The 21404-nt window shown below is 40.7% G+C and overlaps 3 protein-coding genes across 3 annotated transcripts in view; all 3 read left to right on the top strand.

Moving 5' to 3' along the window:
* LOC113905304 (olfactory receptor 4C12-like) overlaps nt 1–21404 on the top strand; it is a 179764-nt gene that overhangs the window by 81779 nt on the left and 76581 nt on the right. The window lies entirely within an intron of this gene.
* Nucleotides 4021–19915, top strand: LOC113905305 (olfactory receptor 4C45-like). The gene is given in 3 exon segments (XM_027562344.1): nt 4021–4876; nt 17334–18081; nt 18084–19915. Coding segments are annotated over 2 exon segments (927 nt in total). The 5' UTR covers nt 4021–4876; nt 17334–17351; the 3' UTR covers nt 18281–19915.
* On the top strand, nt 10471–12390 carry LOC113905311 (olfactory receptor 140). The gene has a single exon (XM_027562351.1). It carries the CDS (start codon nt 10743–10745, stop codon nt 11667–11669), a length of 927 nt encoding a protein of 308 aa, XP_027418152.1. The 5' UTR covers nt 10471–10742; the 3' UTR covers nt 11670–12390.

Here is a 21404-nt window from a genome sequence, read left to right as displayed (position 1 = left end):
CTTCATCTTTGGCTGCAAAGAATATAGTCAATCTGATTTTGGTGTCAACCATCTGGTGATGTCCATGTGTAGAGTCTTCTTCTGTGTTGTTGGAAGAGGGTATTTGCTATGACCAGTGCATTCTCTTGGCATAACTCTATTAGCCTTTGCCCTGCTTCATTCTGTATTCCAAGGCCAAATTTGCCTGTTACTCCAGGTGTTTTTTGACTTCCTACTTTTGCATTCCAGTCCCCTATAATGAAAAGGACATTTTTTGGGGTGTTAGTTCTAGAAGGTCTTGTAGGTCTTCATAGAACTGTGCAACTTCAGCTTCTTCAGCATTACTGGTTGGGGCATAGACTTGGATTACTGTGATATTGAATGGTTTGCCTTGGAAATGAATAGAGATCATTCTGTCATTTTTGAGATTGCATCCACGTACTGCATTTGGGACTCTTTTGTTGACTATGATGGCTACTCCATTTCCTCTAAGGGATTTTCCCACAGAGGTAGATATAATGGTCATCTGAGTTAAATTCACCCATTACAGTCCATCTTAGTTCACTGATTCCTAGAATGTCGATATCCACTATTGTCATCTCCTGTTTGGCCACTTCCAATTTGCCTTGATTCATGGACCTAACATTCCAGGTTCCTATGCAATATTACTCTTTACAGCATTGAACCCTGCTTCCATCACCAGTCCCATTCACAACTGGGTATTGTTTTTGCTTTGACTCCATCCCTTCATTCTTTCTGGAGTTATTTCTCTATTAGCATTTTGGGCACCTACCAACCTGGGGAGTTCCTTTTTTCAGTGTCCTATCTTTTTGTGTTTTCATACTGTTCATGGGGTTCTCAAGGCAAGAATACTGAAGTGGTTTGCCATTCCCTTCTCCAGTGGACCACATTCTGTCAGACCTCTCCACCATGACACAGCTGTCTTGGGTGGTCCCACACGGCATGGCTTAGTTTCATTGAATTAAACAAGGCTGTGGTCACTGGGGTTAGGCCACTGAATTTTGGGCTATTTTGTACTACAACAGCATTTCTAGCCCATGACAATTAATACAGATAATAGAGTTGCTAATGAATTTATTTGATAACGTGAAGAATGGAAGAGGTAGGGATAGGGGCACCTAGGAAGGACTGGATGAATGGACCATTCCGAGGAGCACTATTCATGAGACCAGGAGCTGTCCTGGATAGAACTCTTGCTGTGCTGCCCCATGTCTCTAACCTCTGGACGCCTCCCCACAGTGCCCCCAGCTACCTGGTGCCGAGGGTGAATGCAGCACAACTACTGCATTACTGGTGGAGGAACACCCTTACTTGGGAGAATTTCTGAAATGAGGAAACTTAGACCTCTGAGCTGAATTAATGATTGCTAAGGCAGCAGTGTATTACAGAGTAAATGAACACTGATAACCACATCTGCCCTGCCTTCTATTAATACACAACATTCTGATCAAAAAAGTGTTAATGGATGAGCCAATCCTTTGCAAAATTCAATGCACAGATAAGAGAAAGCACAATTCTTACTATTCAGTTCAGTTCAGTTCGGTTCAGTTGCTCAATCGTGTCTGACTCTTTGTGACCCCATGGACCACAGCACTCCAGGCCTCCCTGTCCATCACCAACTCCCAGAGTCTACTCAAACTCATGTCCATTGAGCTGGTGATGCCATCCACCCATCTCATCCTCTGTTGTCCCCTTCTCTTCCTGTCTTCAAACTTTCCCAGCACCAGGGCCTTTTCAAATGAGTCAGCTCTTCCCATCAGGTGGCCAAAGTATTAGAGTTTCAGCTTCAATATCAGTTCTTCCAATGAACACCCAGGAGTGATCTCCTTTAGGATGGACTGTTTGGATCTCCTTGCATTCCAAGGGACTCTCAAGAGTCTTCTCCAACACCACAGTTCAAAAGCATCAAGTCTTTGGCACTCAGCTTTCTTTATAGTCCAACTCTCACATCCACACATGACCACTGGAAAAACCATAGCCTTGACTAGACAGACCTTTGTTGGCAAAGTAATGTCTCTGCTTTTAACAGTGTTTAACTCCAAGGTGCCCCTAGGTTATATTGTTGAAATCATGAAAAATCTTCCTGATCCCAAATTATATCCCCCTAAATGAGTCATTATGCCTACTAGATTGACCATGCCATGGGGGAGGAAGCCATGGTTTTTTTTTTTTTTTTCTATATGACCCTCCTTAACCTGAAACCTCATTGTATAGAATGTCCAGCTCAAACGTGTCAGTTCCTCTTGGATGGAAGGATGAGCAGATGGGATGAAGGTCAGAGTGGTGTGGTGACTTTGACAAGGCTGTACATTTTCCGAGATGGATCCTAGCTCTTAATTTCCACCATTTCCTCACACTTTCATTACCTTTTCTGAGGTGTGTGTCTCTTTTCTTTAAAATGAGAAGTTAGATTTATAAACTTTCAAACGTCCCTACCAGATTTTATATCCCACTATTTCAAGAAAAAATAATGGATTGCATATAGTTTCATTTTTACAGTTCCCTAATGTACCCTCTGGGTATAAAACGACCAATGGGAGGAGGAAAGAGACAAATGTGTGAAGCAGGCGGCATCATGTGATAGCATGCTAAGGTTTAGAGCCAAGCCCTGAAGGCCATCGTTGGCGAGTGGCGATGCTGAAAAAGTCACAGAAGGAAGAGGGCCTCTAGGTGGTCTATGGCCACTAGGGGAGGTGAAGGGAACATTTTAGAAGATTTTCAGTTTCATGCTATAAAAAATGAGCCTTAATAAGTCTTTCAACATACTAAAGATGATAGCAAAAGTCATATTTGGAGTGGGTACCACTGATTTTTTAAGAAAAGATTTCCATTATCATTTGACTTTTATAAATCTAGGTCTCTGAATCTCTAAAAAGAAGTTGAGGCAGAGCAGATCTAAGCTGCACTGTTTAGGTTATTTGTACCTAATAAAATATACTAGTAACAGAATAAAGTATAGTAAAATAAAAGGCTGATTATTTTGAGTGAAGAAGTTGTAAGGATGCTAACTGATTCTTTCTCTCTCTCCAAAGAACTGGAGGTAGACATGTAGGGCTATGGACAGAGGGAAGAGAAGATCCAGCAGATGTGATGGGGCCAGAAGAAGCACCCTTGAGAGATGGGGGCGACCTGATCTAGAGACTCCCTAGGATGGACGTGGTGTGGTTGGTGGCCGCTGAGAGCACTGGTGCCTGATATTAAGGATTTCCTTTATTTTGTTCTATTTATTTTTAATTGGAGGATAATCGCTTTACAATGTTCGGTTGGTTTCTGCCATACAACAACGTGAATCAGCCATAAGTATGGATCCTTCCCTCTTGAACCTCCCCTCCCCTGCCCTCATTTCACCTGCTCTAGTTCATCGGGATTTCCTTTATATTACTAAACTTTCTTTATGCTATCTTCGTGTCATATAATCCAGTCAAGTGTCCGTATGCTGCAATGAGGTTGCTGTAGCGGCACAGAAGTGGCGAGATGCACATGCTTGTTGTTGCTATTGTTTAGTCGCTCAGTCGTGTCCGACTCTTTGTGACCCCATGGACTGTAGCCCACTAGGCTCCTTTGTCCCTGGGATTTCCCAGGCAAGAAGAGTGGAGCGGGTTGCTGATTCCTTCTCCAGGGGATCTTCCTGACTCAGGGATCAAACCTGCGTCTCATGCACTGGCAGGGAGATTCTTCACCGCTGAGCCACCAGCGAAGCCTGAGCACATGGTTAGGGAATAGCAACACTGAAGATAATAATGATGATTGTGTTACTAACAGTAGCAGTGATAGCAAACACTTACATAGCAGTTACTGGCTGCCAGGTATTGCTCTAAGCATTTGATACAAACTCTCATCTTATCCTCATAATGACCTTATGAGGTAGGCATTATTTGTTCCCAGCTTCATCAAGATGTTATTAACATGTAGCATATGTAAGTTTAAGGTATACAATGTGATGACTTGATATATATATATATATATATATATATATATATATATATATATAAAATGTATTTTGTTATATGATGACCACAGTAGGTCAGTTAACACCTCATTTCCTTATCACTTTTTTGGATGTGTGGTGAGAATATTTAAAATCTGCTCTCTTTAACAAGTTTCTGTGCTGTTAATTCCCAAGTAAACACTATTTTAGCCCCATTTTTCAGGTGAGGAAACTGAAACACAGAAGGTTAAATGTCAAGTTGCCTAAAGGGAGAAACCTGGAGCAGAAACCCAGATGCTCCAGAATCATTCTCTGCAGGAATCCAAGGTAGAGTGTTAAGCTGCTTTATTGGAATAGTATTAATAACAGAGAGTGACCATCGAAGGCTGGGCAACCTGGGGCCACAGGTTCAGCACTTGTGACCACCTCTGTCCACTTCTCTGTATTTCCATGTGCCGGTCCTGGTCCACACTCAGATGTGGTAGCCTCTGAGACAGAGTCTCACAGGACTGAAATGTTTAACTTCCTGGTCCGTTGCCAGCTTCTTCCAGCTGACTAGGAGGAGGGAGTCAGTTCCTTTCAATTGTTCCTGTTTCCAGGACAATGAGATTAAGATGTTCCCATTCTGGTGGGTGTTATACATTTAGTGGTTGCATCCAAGCGATCAGACATCAGGGCTTTAGGACTGGGGTCATCTAAAGCGTGGTGTTGCCGCCTCTTGCTTCCCAACTCTGACTCCAGAGAGCCAGCAGGTCTCGACCAGCTTTAAGTGAGTTCAGTGCTGTGGTGATTGTCACAAGAGAGATGCTGGGAACCACTCTTACAGCCAGAATCCAAAACTTCAACTCATATTTCAGAAATTTCTAACCTTCAATACTTTTTCTAGAGAAATATCCAAGCAAGAAAATAAACTACACATTATTCAAGTCCTTCAACCTTGCTGTACAAGTAAGTTTTCCTTCATTGTTGATATATTTTCTATTTAATTCAAAGTTCCTATCATTTCCGATGGAAATAGACAATTAAACAACTCATTTGATAGTTTGTAATGAACCTAAAGTTCATTTTTCTAAATTTTGATTAAAGTTTTCAAAATCTTATTGTACACCTGTTTTCAAGGTTTGAATTAAGAAAAAAATAACAATATGTAAGTAATAATAATCAACAACTTTTTTTCCTAAAGCTTTGCAATGTCTATAATCTATTCATTTACTTTTTTCATCTGATCTTATCCATAGCAGGTAGAGAATAATTATTGGCATCCCTATTTTACAAATGAAGAAACTGAGGCTCAAACTGTCTGAGTGGAAGACCTGGGACCTCCATGGGTTAACAGCTATTTCAAAATCTGAGGATCTAATAATATTAAGAACTTGTCATCAGAACCAGATGTAGAATAGCCCAGTCCAGGGTAGTGAGTCCCACACCCATTCAGAATTGGTATAAATATCTTTTGCCTGATTTCTCTACCTCTCCTCTGCCAGCCCCTCATTATAAGGATGCAAGATAATACAAAATTTCTCAAGCTCTTTCTGAAAGAGATTCAGCTTCTCTTTAATATATATATATATTTTTTTTTTAAAATTTTATTTTATTTTTAAACTTTACGTAATTGTATTAGTTTTGCCACACATCAAAATGAATCCATCACAGGTATATTTTCAGCTACCATTATCTGCGAGGATCAGTGAGTTTACCTGGCAATTCCATAGCACCTTCTTCTGGAATTCTGCAGCATTCATAAAAAATGTTCTTTTGACTTTCTTTGTTTATGACTCTCACAATTATGGATGAGGCTGGAAGTGTCAATAACGATCAGTGTGTTGAAATTTATGGGCCCTAATCAACAACTTGGGTGTCCGAGATCGGAGCTTAGTGATAGAGGAGGGCATTGCAGAACTTGAAATAAAGGGGTCCCATGACTGGGAGAGCTGGATGGGTGGAGGAACTGTGGAAAATAGACTTGGTATGGACTTGGAAGGGACACTTGCGGGGCTGTCTTCCAGGGGCCATAGGGTGGCAGCGGCAGGGTTCCCAGGTGAGAGTGGAGTCTGTCTGTCCAGTGAGAAGCTGAGAGTGCTCAGCGCCCAGGGAACTAAGTTTAGCGCTTGTGAGTAATTCAGTTTTCCCACTCTTTGCCTCCAGGTTGAGGTGGGACTCATCCTTGTGCTCAGACAGTCCTTGGGCAAATGTCTGTCACAGCACTGAATACCACGCTCTCTGTGAGAAGAGGAATCAAGCTGATTTCCTCTGCTGCTTCCTGATCAGTTAGCCCAATACCTAAAATAATACCTGTTGAATAAATGAATAAATGAGTAAATGAATAGAGAGTCTAAGGCTCTTCCCATATTTCAGTGCTATTTTAATTTGATGTGATTAATTCTAGGAAGTGTTAGTGCTCATCCACTAAGATGTGGACCTCTGTCTGTAAGGAAGCTGATCCCAAAGGGACTGGGAATGCTCTGACCACTCTCAGGGATTTTAGAATACACTAAACTGCTCCTTTGCTGGCTTGATACTGTAATTTTTTTTTCCTTTTTGAATAAAAATATTCTTTGGATCACTTGTGTCCATTAGAATTCCAGAGTTTTTTTTTTTTTAAGGAATTAAGTTTAAAAAAAAATAATTTTGTGTATTTATTTATTTGGGCTGTGCTGGGTCTTTGTTGCTGCACAGGCTAATCCCTAGCTGCTGTGAGCAGGCCTCCCATTGTGGTGGCCTCTCCTGTATCAGAGCACAGGCTCCAGGGTGTAGGCTCAGATGTTGCAGTTTCTGGGTTCCAGAGCACAGGCCCAATAATTGGGGTGCACGGGCATAGCCACTCCACGGCACGTGGGATCTTCCTGGGTTGGGGATTGAACCCAACCCAATTTGCCTGCATTGGCAGGCAGATTCTCTACCACTGAGCTACAAGGAAAGCCCTGAATTTTAAATTTTGAGCTTTTAAAATTTTGTTCTTTTTGACCCTATGTCTCAGTCTTTATTATAACAAAGCATAAAAGGGCTGATACTTCTCTCTCCCAGTTTTTAAAAGAGGACAGGCTGGTCTTTGGATCTGGTTGAATTCCTCAATGTAATAACATTTTTAAGTTCTGGGCCCCAGCTATGAATCTTCTGGTTTAATGATGTTTTAGCCTGTAAATTTCCTTTTTACCCAGAGTGAGCATCTGCTCATTCTGGCAGAATCTATTGCTATTTCCAGTTGATCACAATTGACCATTTAGTACTTCAGGGTCATTCTGTTTCAAACCCCTGATGTGTATTCAAATAGATAGCTTCAGTTAAAATCCAAACTGGACTACTTACTGGTCATGAGAAGTAAGCTTGAGCATGCCAATTGTCTTTGACACGGATTCTTCATTATAAAGATGCCACATGTATCTTAAGGATTATTGTAGAGATTGAGTGAGATAATGCATGTAAAGAGTTTACTGCAGAGTGAGTGATGACTTAGAGTCGTGCCTGACTCTTTGCAACCCCATGGACTGTAGCCTGCTAGGCTCCTCTGTTCTCCAGGCAGGATTACTGGAGTGGGTTGCCATTTCCTTCTAACCAGTGACAATTAAACATCAATACATGCTTGTTCTTACTCTCTGTAAACAAACAAACAAACAAAAAAAGCCCCAAACGATCTCTCTTCCTTGATTGCTCTTTCTCTGACTCCTCCTTCCCAGAAGCTCCTGTTTGTAGAAAATTCCTCTCTTCCCTCCATCTTTTTACTAAGACTTTTCCCTTTTGTGTGTAAATTTGAACTATTTTTTTTTTTTTTTAACAACAACAGACTACTGTTTTTTGATACTAAACTTAGGCTGGGTGAGTGAGGCTTTCTATTTAGGCAAAATTTTCTTGAAACCTCAATCACAAATTATAGTTTTCCTGAGATGATGGGTTCACTATAATGTGTCTCCTCATGACCTGCCATATAACCAGAAGACTACAACACATGTTTGGAGTGCTGGTCCCAATCTGTTAGTTTCTCCCGGTGCCTTGGGTTGATATGTCTGCAAGGAGAGTGGAACATGGAAGATAAATTTTCTCATTGTTAAATTGTAGCTAGATCCATTTCTTCCTGGCTGCCAAGAGAATGTATTTTTGGGTTTAATAATTGTGGGTGGGCCTTTCAAACCTACTGTGAATCTCAGGAGCTGTGAATGAACTCCAGCTTTACATGGCTTACAAGTAATTTGAATATGACATTTCCCTTATGATTTCCTATAGCTCATCTTTCAAGGTGCATGTAGAATAAGTCAAGCCCTTCTTTCGGACTTCTAGCCTGCCAGACTCCTTCCTCTGTCCGTGGGGTTTCCCAGGCAAGAATACTGGAGTGGGTTGCCATTCCCTTCTCCAGGGGATCTTCCCAACCCAGGATCGAACCTGGGTCTCCCACATTGCAGGCAGATTCTTTACCACCTGAGCCACCAAGGAAGCCTAGGTATCTCATATATGTGGGATCAAACAGTATTTGTCTGCACTCAGTGCATATTGGAATGCATTTTTAAGGTTAACTTAATATATGTCCTACAAACTAATTGAACATTTCCCTCCACTGTGCTATACTATAGGTTCTCATTAGTTATACATTTTACATATAGTGGTGTATATATGTCAGTTCCAATCTCCTAATTTACCCCATCCCCCCTTTGCCCCTGTCCATATGTTTGTTCTCTATGTCTTGATAACACTCTTTACCTTCAGTTTCCCTCACTTTACAAGTGAGAATATTATGGCTCAGGAAGGTGAAGTGAATTTCAAGAAATCTCACAGTTACCTCTTGGCTAAGTTAGGACCAGAACACAGCACTCCTGACTCAGTCAGGCACTATTAACACCAAATGGTGTTACTTAGGAAAGAAAGAATTATGAAACTCAGTCAGTTTTCTAACCTAATAGAATGATCCAATGAAAAGTGTGTGGGAAGTGATGATTTAAGAAGTCTGCTGTAGCCCATAAATAAATGAAATCCCTCATCCAGCTTTTGAACCTGGGTGACTAAGGATTGTGGGAGATTTCCGAGTCAAAGAAGAGATTATGAAATCATAGATAATTTCTCACTGCGTTTTTTTTTTTTTTTCCCTCTCAGCAGGAACTTTAAAAAATCTTATTTAGGCATTTAACACACATATCATCAAAGCAGGGGGAAGAAAGACCAGATGATGCAGAAATACGGACCAGATGACCTGTTAAGAATTCTATTGGTTCTGTCACTCTGCTGTGTTAGAATGTAACAGAAATTCTAATAGGAAACTATCAACCTTCTTAGATCCAGGTATTGTAAGTTTCCTATATTTTTTGGTTTTAGATTTTTAGTCATTCAACAGCTATTCATTGAACACTGCTCCAGGTGTGGCAGTGAGATTCCTAGCACAAAAAATTCCTGCTTTTGAGCTGCTCCTAATGTAGGGTGGGAAGATAGAGGAAAACCAACACAGCATAGTGTGCAAAAGTCCAGGATGGAGATGGTATAGGTGGACAGTGGAAGTTCTTATAATCTAGACTAAAGTGAGGGAAGAGACCATTTTCCTTGTGGAAATTTTGAAGGATGTTTAAGAGTCAGTCAGTAGAAACGGGAATGGGTATGTAGGATGGGGCAGTAGGTGGGGTGATGGAATAACATGTGGAAGGCAATGAGGTGTGAATGAGCATGACTTGGTCAGAAATTTAGGGTAGTCCACAGTAGTGAACAGGGAGGGGAGCTGAAGGATAACATGGATGGGTTTTCAGGGTCCAGGGACTTGTAATGAGACTAAAATGCTTGGATTTTATCTTGAATATAAAGAGGAGTCTTTGAAGAATTTTAAACTGGATAATGACATGATTGAATGATTATGTTTTATAAATATCATTGTGATTGAAGTGTGGACACTGAGCAGGTGTCTGGGTGAGGAAGATGACGGAGACACCAGCTATGATGTTATTGTAGCAGACATCAACTTACTTTGCTAATTAGTCTAAATCTAGTGCTGAGCACTATGGTTGGGTATGGCGAAAGTGAAGTGAAAGCGTTTGTTACTCAGGTGTGTTTGACCCTTTGAGAACCCGCCAGGCTGTTATGTCCATGGATTCTCTAGGTAAGAATACTGGAGTGGGGCAGCCATTCCCTCCTCCAGGGAATCTTCCCAACCTAGGGATCGAACCTGGGTCTCCTCACTGCAGGCAGATTCTTTACTGTCTGAGCCACTAGGAAAGCCCATAGTGTGGTAGGTACTCAAAAATGTTTATGGAATAAATAAATGAAGGAATAAATGAATGGAAGAATGGATGAAGGTTAAGGAATAAGATTTGAAAAGTTGCAGTGATTCATTTTGGTATTATAATATGGACTAGTAAAGGGAAAAGTCAAGGATGATTTCCATGGTTATAGTGGATGGTGGAGGAAATATAGAAGATAACCAGGTGCATTGAACAGTACAATGGGGAGTTGGAAGTGTGGGTATGAAAAATATTTAGGAAAATTATTTTCCCATAACTGGCTATTTTTAATGAACTTATATATGTATATATATATAAAATTTTTATTATAAAAGACTCCTTGAAGATATCAATCTAAAAAAATGAGAATTTGTTCTTAATGGTTACAAAGCAAGAGGTGTAATATTTTGCAGAGTTATTTTGTCTATGATTTAGCTTTGTACTTTGGGAAAATTACTGATTTGAAGTGCAGAAAATAATATGTATGTTTTTGCTTTGGGATTCAGGATTTGGTTTAATTGTATTGAATTCCCCCATTTTTTATTTTTGAAATGTCTTATAAGAGGTAGTAACAATTTTTTCTTGGTAAACCTCTTTACCCAAGTTCTTGTGGCAGCTCACGATTCATGGATAGTCCAAGAAATGTCACGGAGTTTTTCATGCTGGGACTCTCACAAAACCCCAAGGTGCAGAGGGTTTTGCTTGTGTTCTTTTTGATTGTCTACCTGGTCTCTGTTGGAGGCAACCTGCTTATCATGATCACCATTGTCTTCAGCCCCACCTTGGGCTCACCTATGTACTTTTTCCTCTCCTGTTTGTCCTTTATTGATACTTCCTATTCCTCATGTATGACTCCCAAACTTGTTGCTGACTCCTTGTATGAGGGGAGAACCATCACTTTTGAGGGCTGCCTGGCTCAGTTCTTTGTTGCCCATTTACTGGGAGGGACTGAGATCATCCTGCTCACGGTGATGGCCTATGACCGCTACGTGGCCATCTGCAAGCCCCTGCACTACACAGCCGTCATGACCAGGCATCTCTGTGCCCTGCTGGTGGGGCTGGCTTGGCTGGGGGGCTTCCTGCATTCCCTGGTTCAGCTCCTGCTGGTCCTGCAGTTGCCCTTCTGTGGGCCTAACGTGATCAATCACTTTGTCTGTGACTTGTACCCCTTGCTGGAACTTGCCTGCACCGACACCTATGTCATCGGCCTGCTGGTGGTGGCCAACAGTGGGGTGATCTGCCTGTTGAACTTCCTCGTGCTGGCTGCCTCCTACCTGGTCATCCTGCGCTCCTTGAGGTCCCACAGCACAGAGGGGAGGCGCAGGGCCCTCTCCACCTGCGGGGCCCACTTCACGGTTGTTGCTTTGTTCTTCATGCCCTGTATATTTATTTACATGCGGCCGTCATCTACTTTGTCCATTGACAAAATAGTGGCTGTGTTTTACTGTATTTTGACACCCATGTTCAACCCCCTGATTTATACCCTGAGAAATGTAGAGGTGAAAAATGCCCTGAAAAATCTCTGGAAAAAAATGGAGGGTACAGGAACCTAGGGAAAGAAATGACCAGTCACTCTCAGAGAAGAATTCTTACTGTCATTGTGAAAGTTGAGAAATCGTCAAAAAATTTCAGAATAAAGCTGATTTGAAAGTTTGAAATTATGCCTAGTATATCCATATCCTATGTTGTTGACCATGCAAGTGAGTATATGCCCCTTCATGGTTTTAATTCTTAAGTTTGTCCTAAACCGCAGAGCATGGAAGCACCACATTTCTCTTCCCAACTTGTATTTGAGATGGAGCCTTCCTCAGTCACGAGAAAAATCTCCTTATTGAAATGTTACTAACCTGGTCCTCCAACTGCGCATCAGAGTACTGATCACAACAGCTATTGATGATTCACCTGCACCTGATTTATACTGACAGTGATATTAGACAGAATCCATAGTGTGATGGGACTTTGAGAAAACAGGGAATACAATTAAGGTTGACTGAACTAAAGTCATGGAAGTGTATAGAATAGGTTTATACACTAAAACATAAGCATGATTGTATACTAACTGTAATGTGGTGTGAAATTCTGAAACAAATGTCCAGTGTGCACATGTGACCACACACACTTGCAGCCCTAACACATATACCCCTACATGGTGTATGGTTTATCGAGCATTGATCTGGTATCAGCACACACTGCTCCACTTCTCAGATACTCAGTCGTGTCTGACACTTGCAACCCTATGGACTGTGGCCAGCCAAGCTCCTCTTTCATGGGATTATCCAGGCGAGAATATTGGAGTGGGGTGCCATTTTCTCCTTCAGGGGATCTTCCCCACCCAGGGATTGAACCTGCACCTCTTAAATCTCCAGCATTGGCAGGCAGGTTCTTTACCACTGAACCACTGGAGAGGCCCCACTTCTTATCATTCAGCTTAGTTCAGTTGCTCAGTTGTGTCTAACTCTTTGAGACCCCATAGACTGCAACATGCCAGGCTTCCCTGGGAGTTCCCATACTAACTCCCGGACTTTGCTCAAATTCATGTCCAAGTTGACAATGCCATCCAAGCATCTCATCATACTGATCAGATTCTCAGCAGGTTGAGATATTTAGCTACTTTAAGGAGACTCATGTTTCCAGGAAAATAGTAGACTGCTGGTAGGTGGGACAGTTTTTATTTTATTAAAACTTAGATAAACACAGGCATTTCCTGAATATAAGGAGAAGAAAGGGTAGGTAGGAATATTTTATCAGATGAGATTCTAATTTATAAGGACATTGCTTAAGACAGGGCATTGGTTTTTCCTCCTTCCCTTAAGTGAATAGGCAGATAGTCATTTAATAGAATCTTTCACTGACAGTCACAAAACTCTTTTTTTTTTTTTTTTTTTTAAACATTGATTCATCCCTTTAGACTGTAGAAGGATGGGTAGCCTTTAACTAGAAGGATTTCTCCAAGTTGAAGGAAAGCAAAACGCAGAAGTATATATAATGTATAAAGCCAGGGGAAAGAGTAATTTAACTTCTTACTCATGATACTGTCTGTAGCACAGGCAGAAGTGGGGGTAAGCGAGCAAGTGGGGGTAAAGGAGAAGCTGGGCAAGTCTCCAGCTACGGCCAAGTCACTGTCTCCCCATTCTACTTCAGCTTACTTTCCATTAATTTGTGTTACTATTGGAAACACAACAGAACATGTAGAAAACCTCATTGCATAGCAGAAGAAAGATTTAACTCAAAAAGTATGGACTATACATACAGAGATTTCAGGAAATCCTATTCATTACTCAAGGGCCATTGTATCTATGTGGAACCCTGCTGAAAATTGTCAGAGATGTACTCAGGTTGAACTAGAAGAATCAATGTCTGCCAAATGTTCTGATTCAGTAGAAACAAAATGAATTTTAGGTAATTAAATTATTATTTTCATGTAATAACTTAGGTATCTAGTACCTAAAGGGCTTCCCTGGTGGCTCAAAGGGTACAGGGTCTGCCTGCAATGCAGGAGACCCAGGTTCAATGCCTGGGTTGGGAAGATCCCCTGGAGAAAAAATGGCAACCTACTCCAGTATTCTTACCTGGAAAATCCCATGGGCGGAGGAGTCTGGTAAGCTACAGTCCATGGGGTTGCAAAGAGTTGGACACAACTGAGTGATTTCACTTTCACTTTAACCTAGTGTTCACATGCTCAAAAATAGTTTAATTTTTTAAATGGGCAAAGGACTTGAATCTGTTTTTCTACAAAAGAGACATACATATGAATAAAGAGTATATGAAAAGATGTTCAACAACATTAATCATCAGGGAAATGCAAATCCAAACCACAGTGAGATATCCCCTCACTGTTAGAACATGCATTATATAAAACAAAAGGTTTGGCAAGAATGTGGAGAAATGGGGGCTTTTGTCTTATTGTCAATGTGAATATAAACTGGTACAGACCCTTTGGAAAACAGGATGGGGTTTCCTCAAGAAATCAAAGTTAGAAGTACCGTATGTCCTGTAATCCCACTTCTGGGTATTTATTCAAAACAATTTAAATTAGGATCTCAAGGAAGTATTTGCACTATTAAGCTCATTTCAGCATTGTTCAATCTCTGGGCTGGGAAAATCCCCTGGAGAAAGGAAAGGCTGCCCACTCCAGTAATGACCTGGAAAATTCCATGGACTGTATAGCCCATGGGGTCTCAAAGAGTTGGACACGACTGAGCGACTTTCACTTTCATGCTTCCCTGATAGCTCAGTTGGGAAAGAATCCATCTGCAATGCAGGAGACCCCAGTTCAATTCCTCGGTGGGGAAGATCTGCTGGAGAAGGGATAGGCCACCCACTCCAGTATTCTTGGGCTTCCCTGGTGACTCAGCTGGTAAAGAATCTGCCTGCAATGTGGGAGTCCTGGGTTTGATCCCTGGATTGGGAAGATCCCCTGGAGAAGGGAAAGGCTGCCCACTCCAGTATTCTGACCTGGAGAATTCCATTTACTGTATAGTCCATGGGGTTGCAAAGAGTTAGACATGACTGAGCAACTTTCACTTTTCACTGTCAGCATTATTCACAACAGCCAGGACTTGGAAACAACCTAAATGTCCGTCAGTAGATGAATGGATTTTCTGACGTGGTGCATACTTACGTGGAAAATCATTCAGGCTCTAAAAAGAAGGAAACCCTGCCGTTTGTAGCAACATGGATGAACACTCAGGTCATTATTATAAGTAAAATAAGTCAGTGATAGAAGGACAAATACTGCATAATTCAATTTATTTAATTGTATAAAATAATAAAACTCTTAGAGACAAAAAGAGCAAAATTATGGCTTCTAGGGGCTGGAGGAAGGCAGGAATGAGAAGCAATTATTTAACGGATGTGGAGTTTCAATCTGAGAAGATGAAAAACTTATGAAGATGTGTACATGACAACGTATTAATAAATGTATTAAATGCCCCTGAACTGTGCACTTAAAATGGTAAATTTCACGTTATGTGTATTGTATGACTAAAATAATCAAGGGGGAGGGACAGACTTTGAGTGAGGTTGGCAGCAAACAGGAGCAAAGTTGTTAACTGTTGTGGACAGATTTGAGTGCATGGCTTCTGAACTTCAGGAATGCATTCATATGGTTTAAAGGTAAAGGCTGTGTAAAATATCATGTATGAAACGAGATGCCAGTCCAGGTTCGATGCACGATACTGGATGCTTGGGGCTAGTGCACTGGGACGACCCAGAGGGATGGTATGGGGAGGGAGGAGGGAGGAGGGTTCAGGATGGGGAACACATGTATACCTGTGGTGGATTCATTTTGATATTTGGCAAAACTAATACAATTATGTAAAGTTTAAAAATAAAATAAAATTAAAAAAAAATAAATAAAGGTAAAGGCTGATAACAAAGAAAGGTGATTCTGTGCAGGGTTCCAGCTGGCTCTTCATCACTTCAGAAGCGGAGGGACAGAAGACAGTGGTGGAGCCTCCTTTCTGTAGTGTTTCCATTCTCTGCCTCTGGACATCTTTATTCATGAGAGACTAGCTGGGTGTGATTTTCTCAATGGCTACTCTGTGAAGGCCTAGGATTTACTGTAAGTTCCCATGATTCTCTCTCTGAGTAGAGAGAATGCCATGAGAATACCACAGAAACCATGAGACTCTGTCACCTAGGTACTCATCCCAGAGGAAGTTTATATGTTTATGACTTTTAAATTACTCAGTGTTTGGGAACTGGGACTCCTGTCATCTCAGTCTCCTCAGTGAATCATTTATAAAAATGTCACAGTGTCCCAGAATAAGCTGGCACATAACTTTGAAGACTGTCATTTCCATTCTCAGAGCAACCATACCCTTTAGAACATTCATATTTTCAGAGAGAAATTTATTCTCTGAACTCTGACCTATGCCTAAAATCACCCCATATATCCTCTGCCAGGATCATCAATGCCAAAATGAAGAACAAAGCCCTGTCACCAAAGTTTGCACTTACCTTACCAAGTCTCAGCCTTAACTATAGCCAGAGGCATGTGTTTAACCACAGCTCAACTGCATTTCTGGCCTCTAAGTGTTGTTTGTGGGAGCCAGATGGGGGCAAAGGCAAGTCCTTGGCAACACATCGGTAAAGATTCCAACAGGGCCAATTACTAATCCTCTGAGGACTTGACAGGTCAATGTACCAAACCCTGCACTTTGTGAAAATCTATTTAAGCGCTTCTCTACAGTCAATGAAGAAAGAATTGCAAAGAAGGACCTTGAAATAAATAACCACAGAGCCATAAATCAACAAGCTGAAAATCTGTTTGGGACTCATTGCTCCCAAGGACTCTTTGGCAGAATTGATTTGAGAAAACCATGTCCAATCAAATGGATTTGATTTACTTATACATTCTATAATTCCATATACTAGTTTTTCCTGATTTGAAGAATTGTTTATAATGCATGTTTGAAGATGCATTTATAACCTCACAAGAAGCCAAGAAAGTGAGTGGAGTCAAAATTAAATCGTAGAGCTACCACTTTCTTAACTAACAGTTCATTTTCTGAGTAAATCCCGAAAATGAGAGTTGTCTAGAGACAAAGAACTCCAGTGTTCCTCCTGATAGTTCACGTAGTCTATTTGCAGCTGTGGGGCAATGCCTGGTGGGGAGAAAACAATGACTGTGGTTAATTTAAAAACTGAGGAATCTCCAGTTAACCAGTCCAGGTTAGTGATAACTAATTCTTTTTTCTGCCATTTAAGAAAGGTTAACTTAATTTAGCCAATTTTGTTTCACTGAAATAATTGTTGTAGTTACATTATGTGAAGTGAAGGTTAAACTTTCTAAGAATGAATTTGGATGTAATGATGAGAAAATATCAATAAGAAACACTATAATGTTCCCAACAGGCTTCCTTGGTGCTCAGTGGTAGATGAATCTGCCTGCCAATGCAGGAAACATGGGTTTGATCCCAGGGTTGGGAAGATCCATTGTAGAGGAAATGGCAACCCACTCCAGTATTCTGGCCTGGGAAAGCCCATGGACAAAGGAGCCTGGTGGCCTACAGTTAATGGGGTCACAAAACAGACAGACATGACTTAGTGACCAAACAGCAACAACGTTCCCCAAAAGACGCTGTTGAAAACTACAAATCACTTTAGAATACTGTCTTAGTATTTATGTATCACCAAATAGATTGATTCTGTACATATGAATTATTTTATATTGAATTTGAGGCCATCATTCAGAAAAATTGTGATCTTTCCAGGTGGACCAAGATGAATTGATGGAGAGGATGAGCAATGTAACAGAATTCATCCTACTGGGCCTGACCCAGAATCCAGGACTGCAGACACTCTTATTTGCTGTGTTTCTGATCATCTACTTGATCACATTGGCAGGTAACCTGCTCATCTCCATCACCGTCTTCACCAGCCCAGCCCTCGGCTCTCCCATGTACTATTTTCTGTCCTATTTGTCCATGATAGATGCTTTCTACTCTTCCTCCATAGCACCCAAGTTGGTCTTTGACTTGGTCTCTGGAAAGAACACCATTTCCTTCAGCGGCTGCATGACTCAGGTCTTTGCTGAACATTTCTTTGCTGGAGCCAAGATTGTCTTGTTGACTGTCATGGCCTATGACCGCTATGTGGCCATCTGTAAGCCCCTGCGCTACCTGACCATCATGAGTCGACCCGTGTGTGCTCTCCTGGTTGGAATGGCTGGGGCGTTAGGCTTTCTCCATGGAGGGATCCAGATTTTGTTCATGGTTCAGTTACCATTCTGTGGCCCCAATGTCATCGACCACTTTATGTGTGATTTAATACCTCTCCTGGAGCTAGCCTGCACGGACACTCACTCTCTGGGGCCCCTGATTTCTGCCAACAGTGGGTCACTGTGTCTGCTAACTTTCCTAATGCTGGTTGCTTCCTATGTTGTCATCCTGCGCTCCCTGAGGACTCACAGCTCTGAAGGGCGTCGCAAAGCCCTGTCCACCTGTGCCTCTCATGTCACAGTTTCATCCTGTTCTTTGTACCTTGTTCGTTCCTCTACCTAAGACCCACAACCTCCTTCTCCATTGACAAAGCTGTGACTGTGTTTTGCACCATAGTAACTCCTATGCTGAACCCTTTAATCTACACCCTGAGAAATGCAGAAGTGAAAAATGTCATGAAGAAGCTCTGGGGACAAATAATGAAAACTAGTGATGAATAAACCTTGTGTGGAGTATTCAGGTTAAAAAAAAAAAAACACTAGTGATATTTTATAGAAATTTATTTCCTGTATTAGTCTGGATCAGTTTTTTTTCAGGGGCTCATATATTGTAAGCCAGGGTTGCTATCCATTAAGGCATAGTCGACACAGTGCCTACAGCCCACAATAGTTTTAAGAGCCCCTGAAATGTTTTATTTTGAAAACAGCAGGAAAAAAATGAATATAATTTAAATTCAACTTGGATTATAGTCATCTATATAAAAATGCAGTCAGAAAATATGATTTTTAATATTTTATGGAGGAAATGGTCTATAAGGATGTAAGTACCAAGGGCTCACAAAAGTCATAATGTTGCCCTGATTGTGGGTATGCAACAGATCAACGGTAATATTCTTGAACACTCATTATACCAAGCGCTTTAGCTAGAGTGGTTTTATTTTAAAAGAGGGAAAGCAACTATACATGAAAAAAATGTAGAACAGTAAAGAAACTCTTCTAAACGTACATTTATCAAAGTATACTTTTTCTGATCACCCTTGGTTTGAGAGGTTTATAAATGTTCTCCCACTACAGTAATTAAAAAAACCAACTTTTTACTTATCACATTCCCAAGAAGAGAGGATTTGCACACAGAAGTAGCTTCCAAAAATTGTACCATAGTTCGCAAAAAGACTTGGAAATAGAATATTGGCGAGCATAAAAGAAATATCATTTATAAAGTCTGTACAGTTAAGGCAGAAAATACCTGTACATTAAAGTAGTTTAAGACTCCAAAAAAGGAAAAGAAGACTCTGAAAATGAAGCAACTGTTATGGGAAATCACCAGTGATTTAAGAACAAGTGTCTCATAGAGGGTTTTGCTGGTGGTGGAGTAGTAAAGAATCTGTCTACCAAGCCCGAAACATGGATTCAGTTCTTGGTTAGAAAGATCCCTTGGAGAAGGAAAGGCAACCCATTGCAGTACTCCTGTCTGGGAAATCCTATGGACAGAGGAGCCTGGTGGGCTACAGTCCATGGCGTCACAATGAGTGGGACATGACCAAGTGACCAAGTGCAAGAATGTGTGCCCAGAACTTGGCAGCAATCACACATCTGTGTTATAGAAAAGAATCTGTACCATAAATGTAAGGGAATTCTAAGAGATTTAGAAACAGTCAGTTGTTTTGAAATCAGAACTAAGAGCTTTGGCTTAAAAACTCTTGATTTCTCATCGTCTACAGCGTGAATCAGCTTTGTCAGTGTTAGCAAGTTGCTTCACCTCTCTGCCTTTTTTTTGTTGTTGTTGTTTTTTCATCTGTAAAAGGGAACTAACATTATGCACTTGCTTAAGTGGTGAGGATTAAATAACTGAATTGGGAAAATGAGTCTGCTGAAAAGCTAAAATTGCTCAGAAGTTGTCGTAGCCTTCAGAGATGCCACCAGAGCATAAGGGATGTTGGGGACAGTGGTTCCTGATGGAGGAGCCCAGAAACCAGTACTGTTATTCACTAACCGCAATCACAGGGAGACCAAACGTCCATCCCAGCCTCACTTCACTGCAATATGTGTCATGTAAGCCAGAGCCAGGTCTCTGAATATTGAGAGCTAGTCCCTCACCTACTCCCTATTCTGGGATTAAAATGCCCTTAAATATCTCTACAGTGACAAGTGGGAGAGCTGGTGGAATCAGCTGTGAGATACTTGAGCAGCACTTATTTCAGAAGCTCTCACTGATGGTGGATCCTGTCCTGATCCTGTCCTCAGGAAGAAAGAGAAGAAGGGACAGCTCAGTTCCAGGATCCTGTCCTGATCCTGTCCTCAGGAAGAAAGAGGATAAGGGACAGCTCAGTTCCAGAGACCAAAAGGCCCATCTCTGTACAGAGCTTGTGATTTCTGAGGGAGAGCTCAGAAACTTGTTTTCATGAGATTTCTCAACCAAGGATTTGAATATCAGGCGATGCTGGCTTTTCATTTCTCATGTTCTTCGGACTTTATTATCAGGTTAGATCTCACTGTATGTATAAAGGCTTTAAACCTAGAGGGGTGGGATGGGGAGGGAGATTCAAAAGGGAGGGTATATATGTATACTTATGGTTGATTCATGTTGAGGTTTGACAGAAAACAGCAAAATTCTGTAAAGCAATGATCCTTCAATAAAAAAAAAAATCCCTGTTTGCTATAAAAAAATAGATATTTTATTTTGCCATAACCTCCTATGAGTGATCATTTTGTAAATATATGTAAGCAACTGTGTGTTTAAAAAAAATCACATATATCTTTTAAATATCTAGTTGTAGTCTCCAAGAAAGCTGGAATGAAACGGGACGATATAAAAGGAAGGATAATAGTGATGATAATGATAGCTGTTTACTGAGTCCTTTCTGTGAATAAAGTCTTCATCTGAGCACTCACTCATTTTATATGTTTTGGAGGAAACAGATTTGTGACCTTAATTTATGTCTTTCTTTAATTTGTCTCAAACTGTGGAACTTATCTCTGTCTTAAATATTTCTTCATCTGAACATAATGGTAAACCTATGTTAAGGATGGTGTGAATGTAAATAAATCAATGCTAGTGTAAAAATTATGACAGCTTTTCTTACTTATGTTTTCACCCTGTGCAAAGTGGTTTATATTTGTTTTATTTAATTTTCACTACAGCCCAATAATTGCAGTCATATTAATATTCCCATTTCATAAATTAGGAAACAAAGTGTCAGAGAGGTCAATTATATTGCTAGAGATCAGTTGTCTTAAGTTTGGCTGAATGAGAATTTAAATCTAAGCCTATGTGACCCACAGCCTTAGTGCTTTACCAAAACCATTTTGCACCCCCCTAATATAAACAGCCAATAAACTAAATTTCTCATGTTTCCCTTGAATCTTTAGAATTCTCTTCTTGAAACCTTTTGGCCTTCATGTGTTAACCTATTGGAAAGTGGACTTTCTTTTAACAGACCTGAAATGCATGAGTCTGAGAAGAACTGGCTAGTGACTGGGTGGTGATTCCGAAACTTTTTGATTCCCATGTAATAGGAAATTCCTTTGAAATTATTTTCTTCTCCATCTGCACTAGTTTATACATAACAATTGGCTTATACTGTAGTACTTTCCTGTGTTAATTTTTTAAAATTAGCAAATATAT

This window comes from Bos indicus x Bos taurus, chromosome 15 (genome assembly GCF_003369695.1).
Source record: "Bos indicus x Bos taurus breed Angus x Brahman F1 hybrid chromosome 15, Bos_hybrid_MaternalHap_v2.0, whole genome shotgun sequence".
Lineage (NCBI taxonomy): Eukaryota > Metazoa > Chordata > Mammalia > Artiodactyla > Bovidae > Bos > Bos indicus x Bos taurus.
The sequence above is the reverse complement of the archived record's forward strand: the minus strand, read 5'-3'. Positions and strand labels throughout refer to the sequence as shown.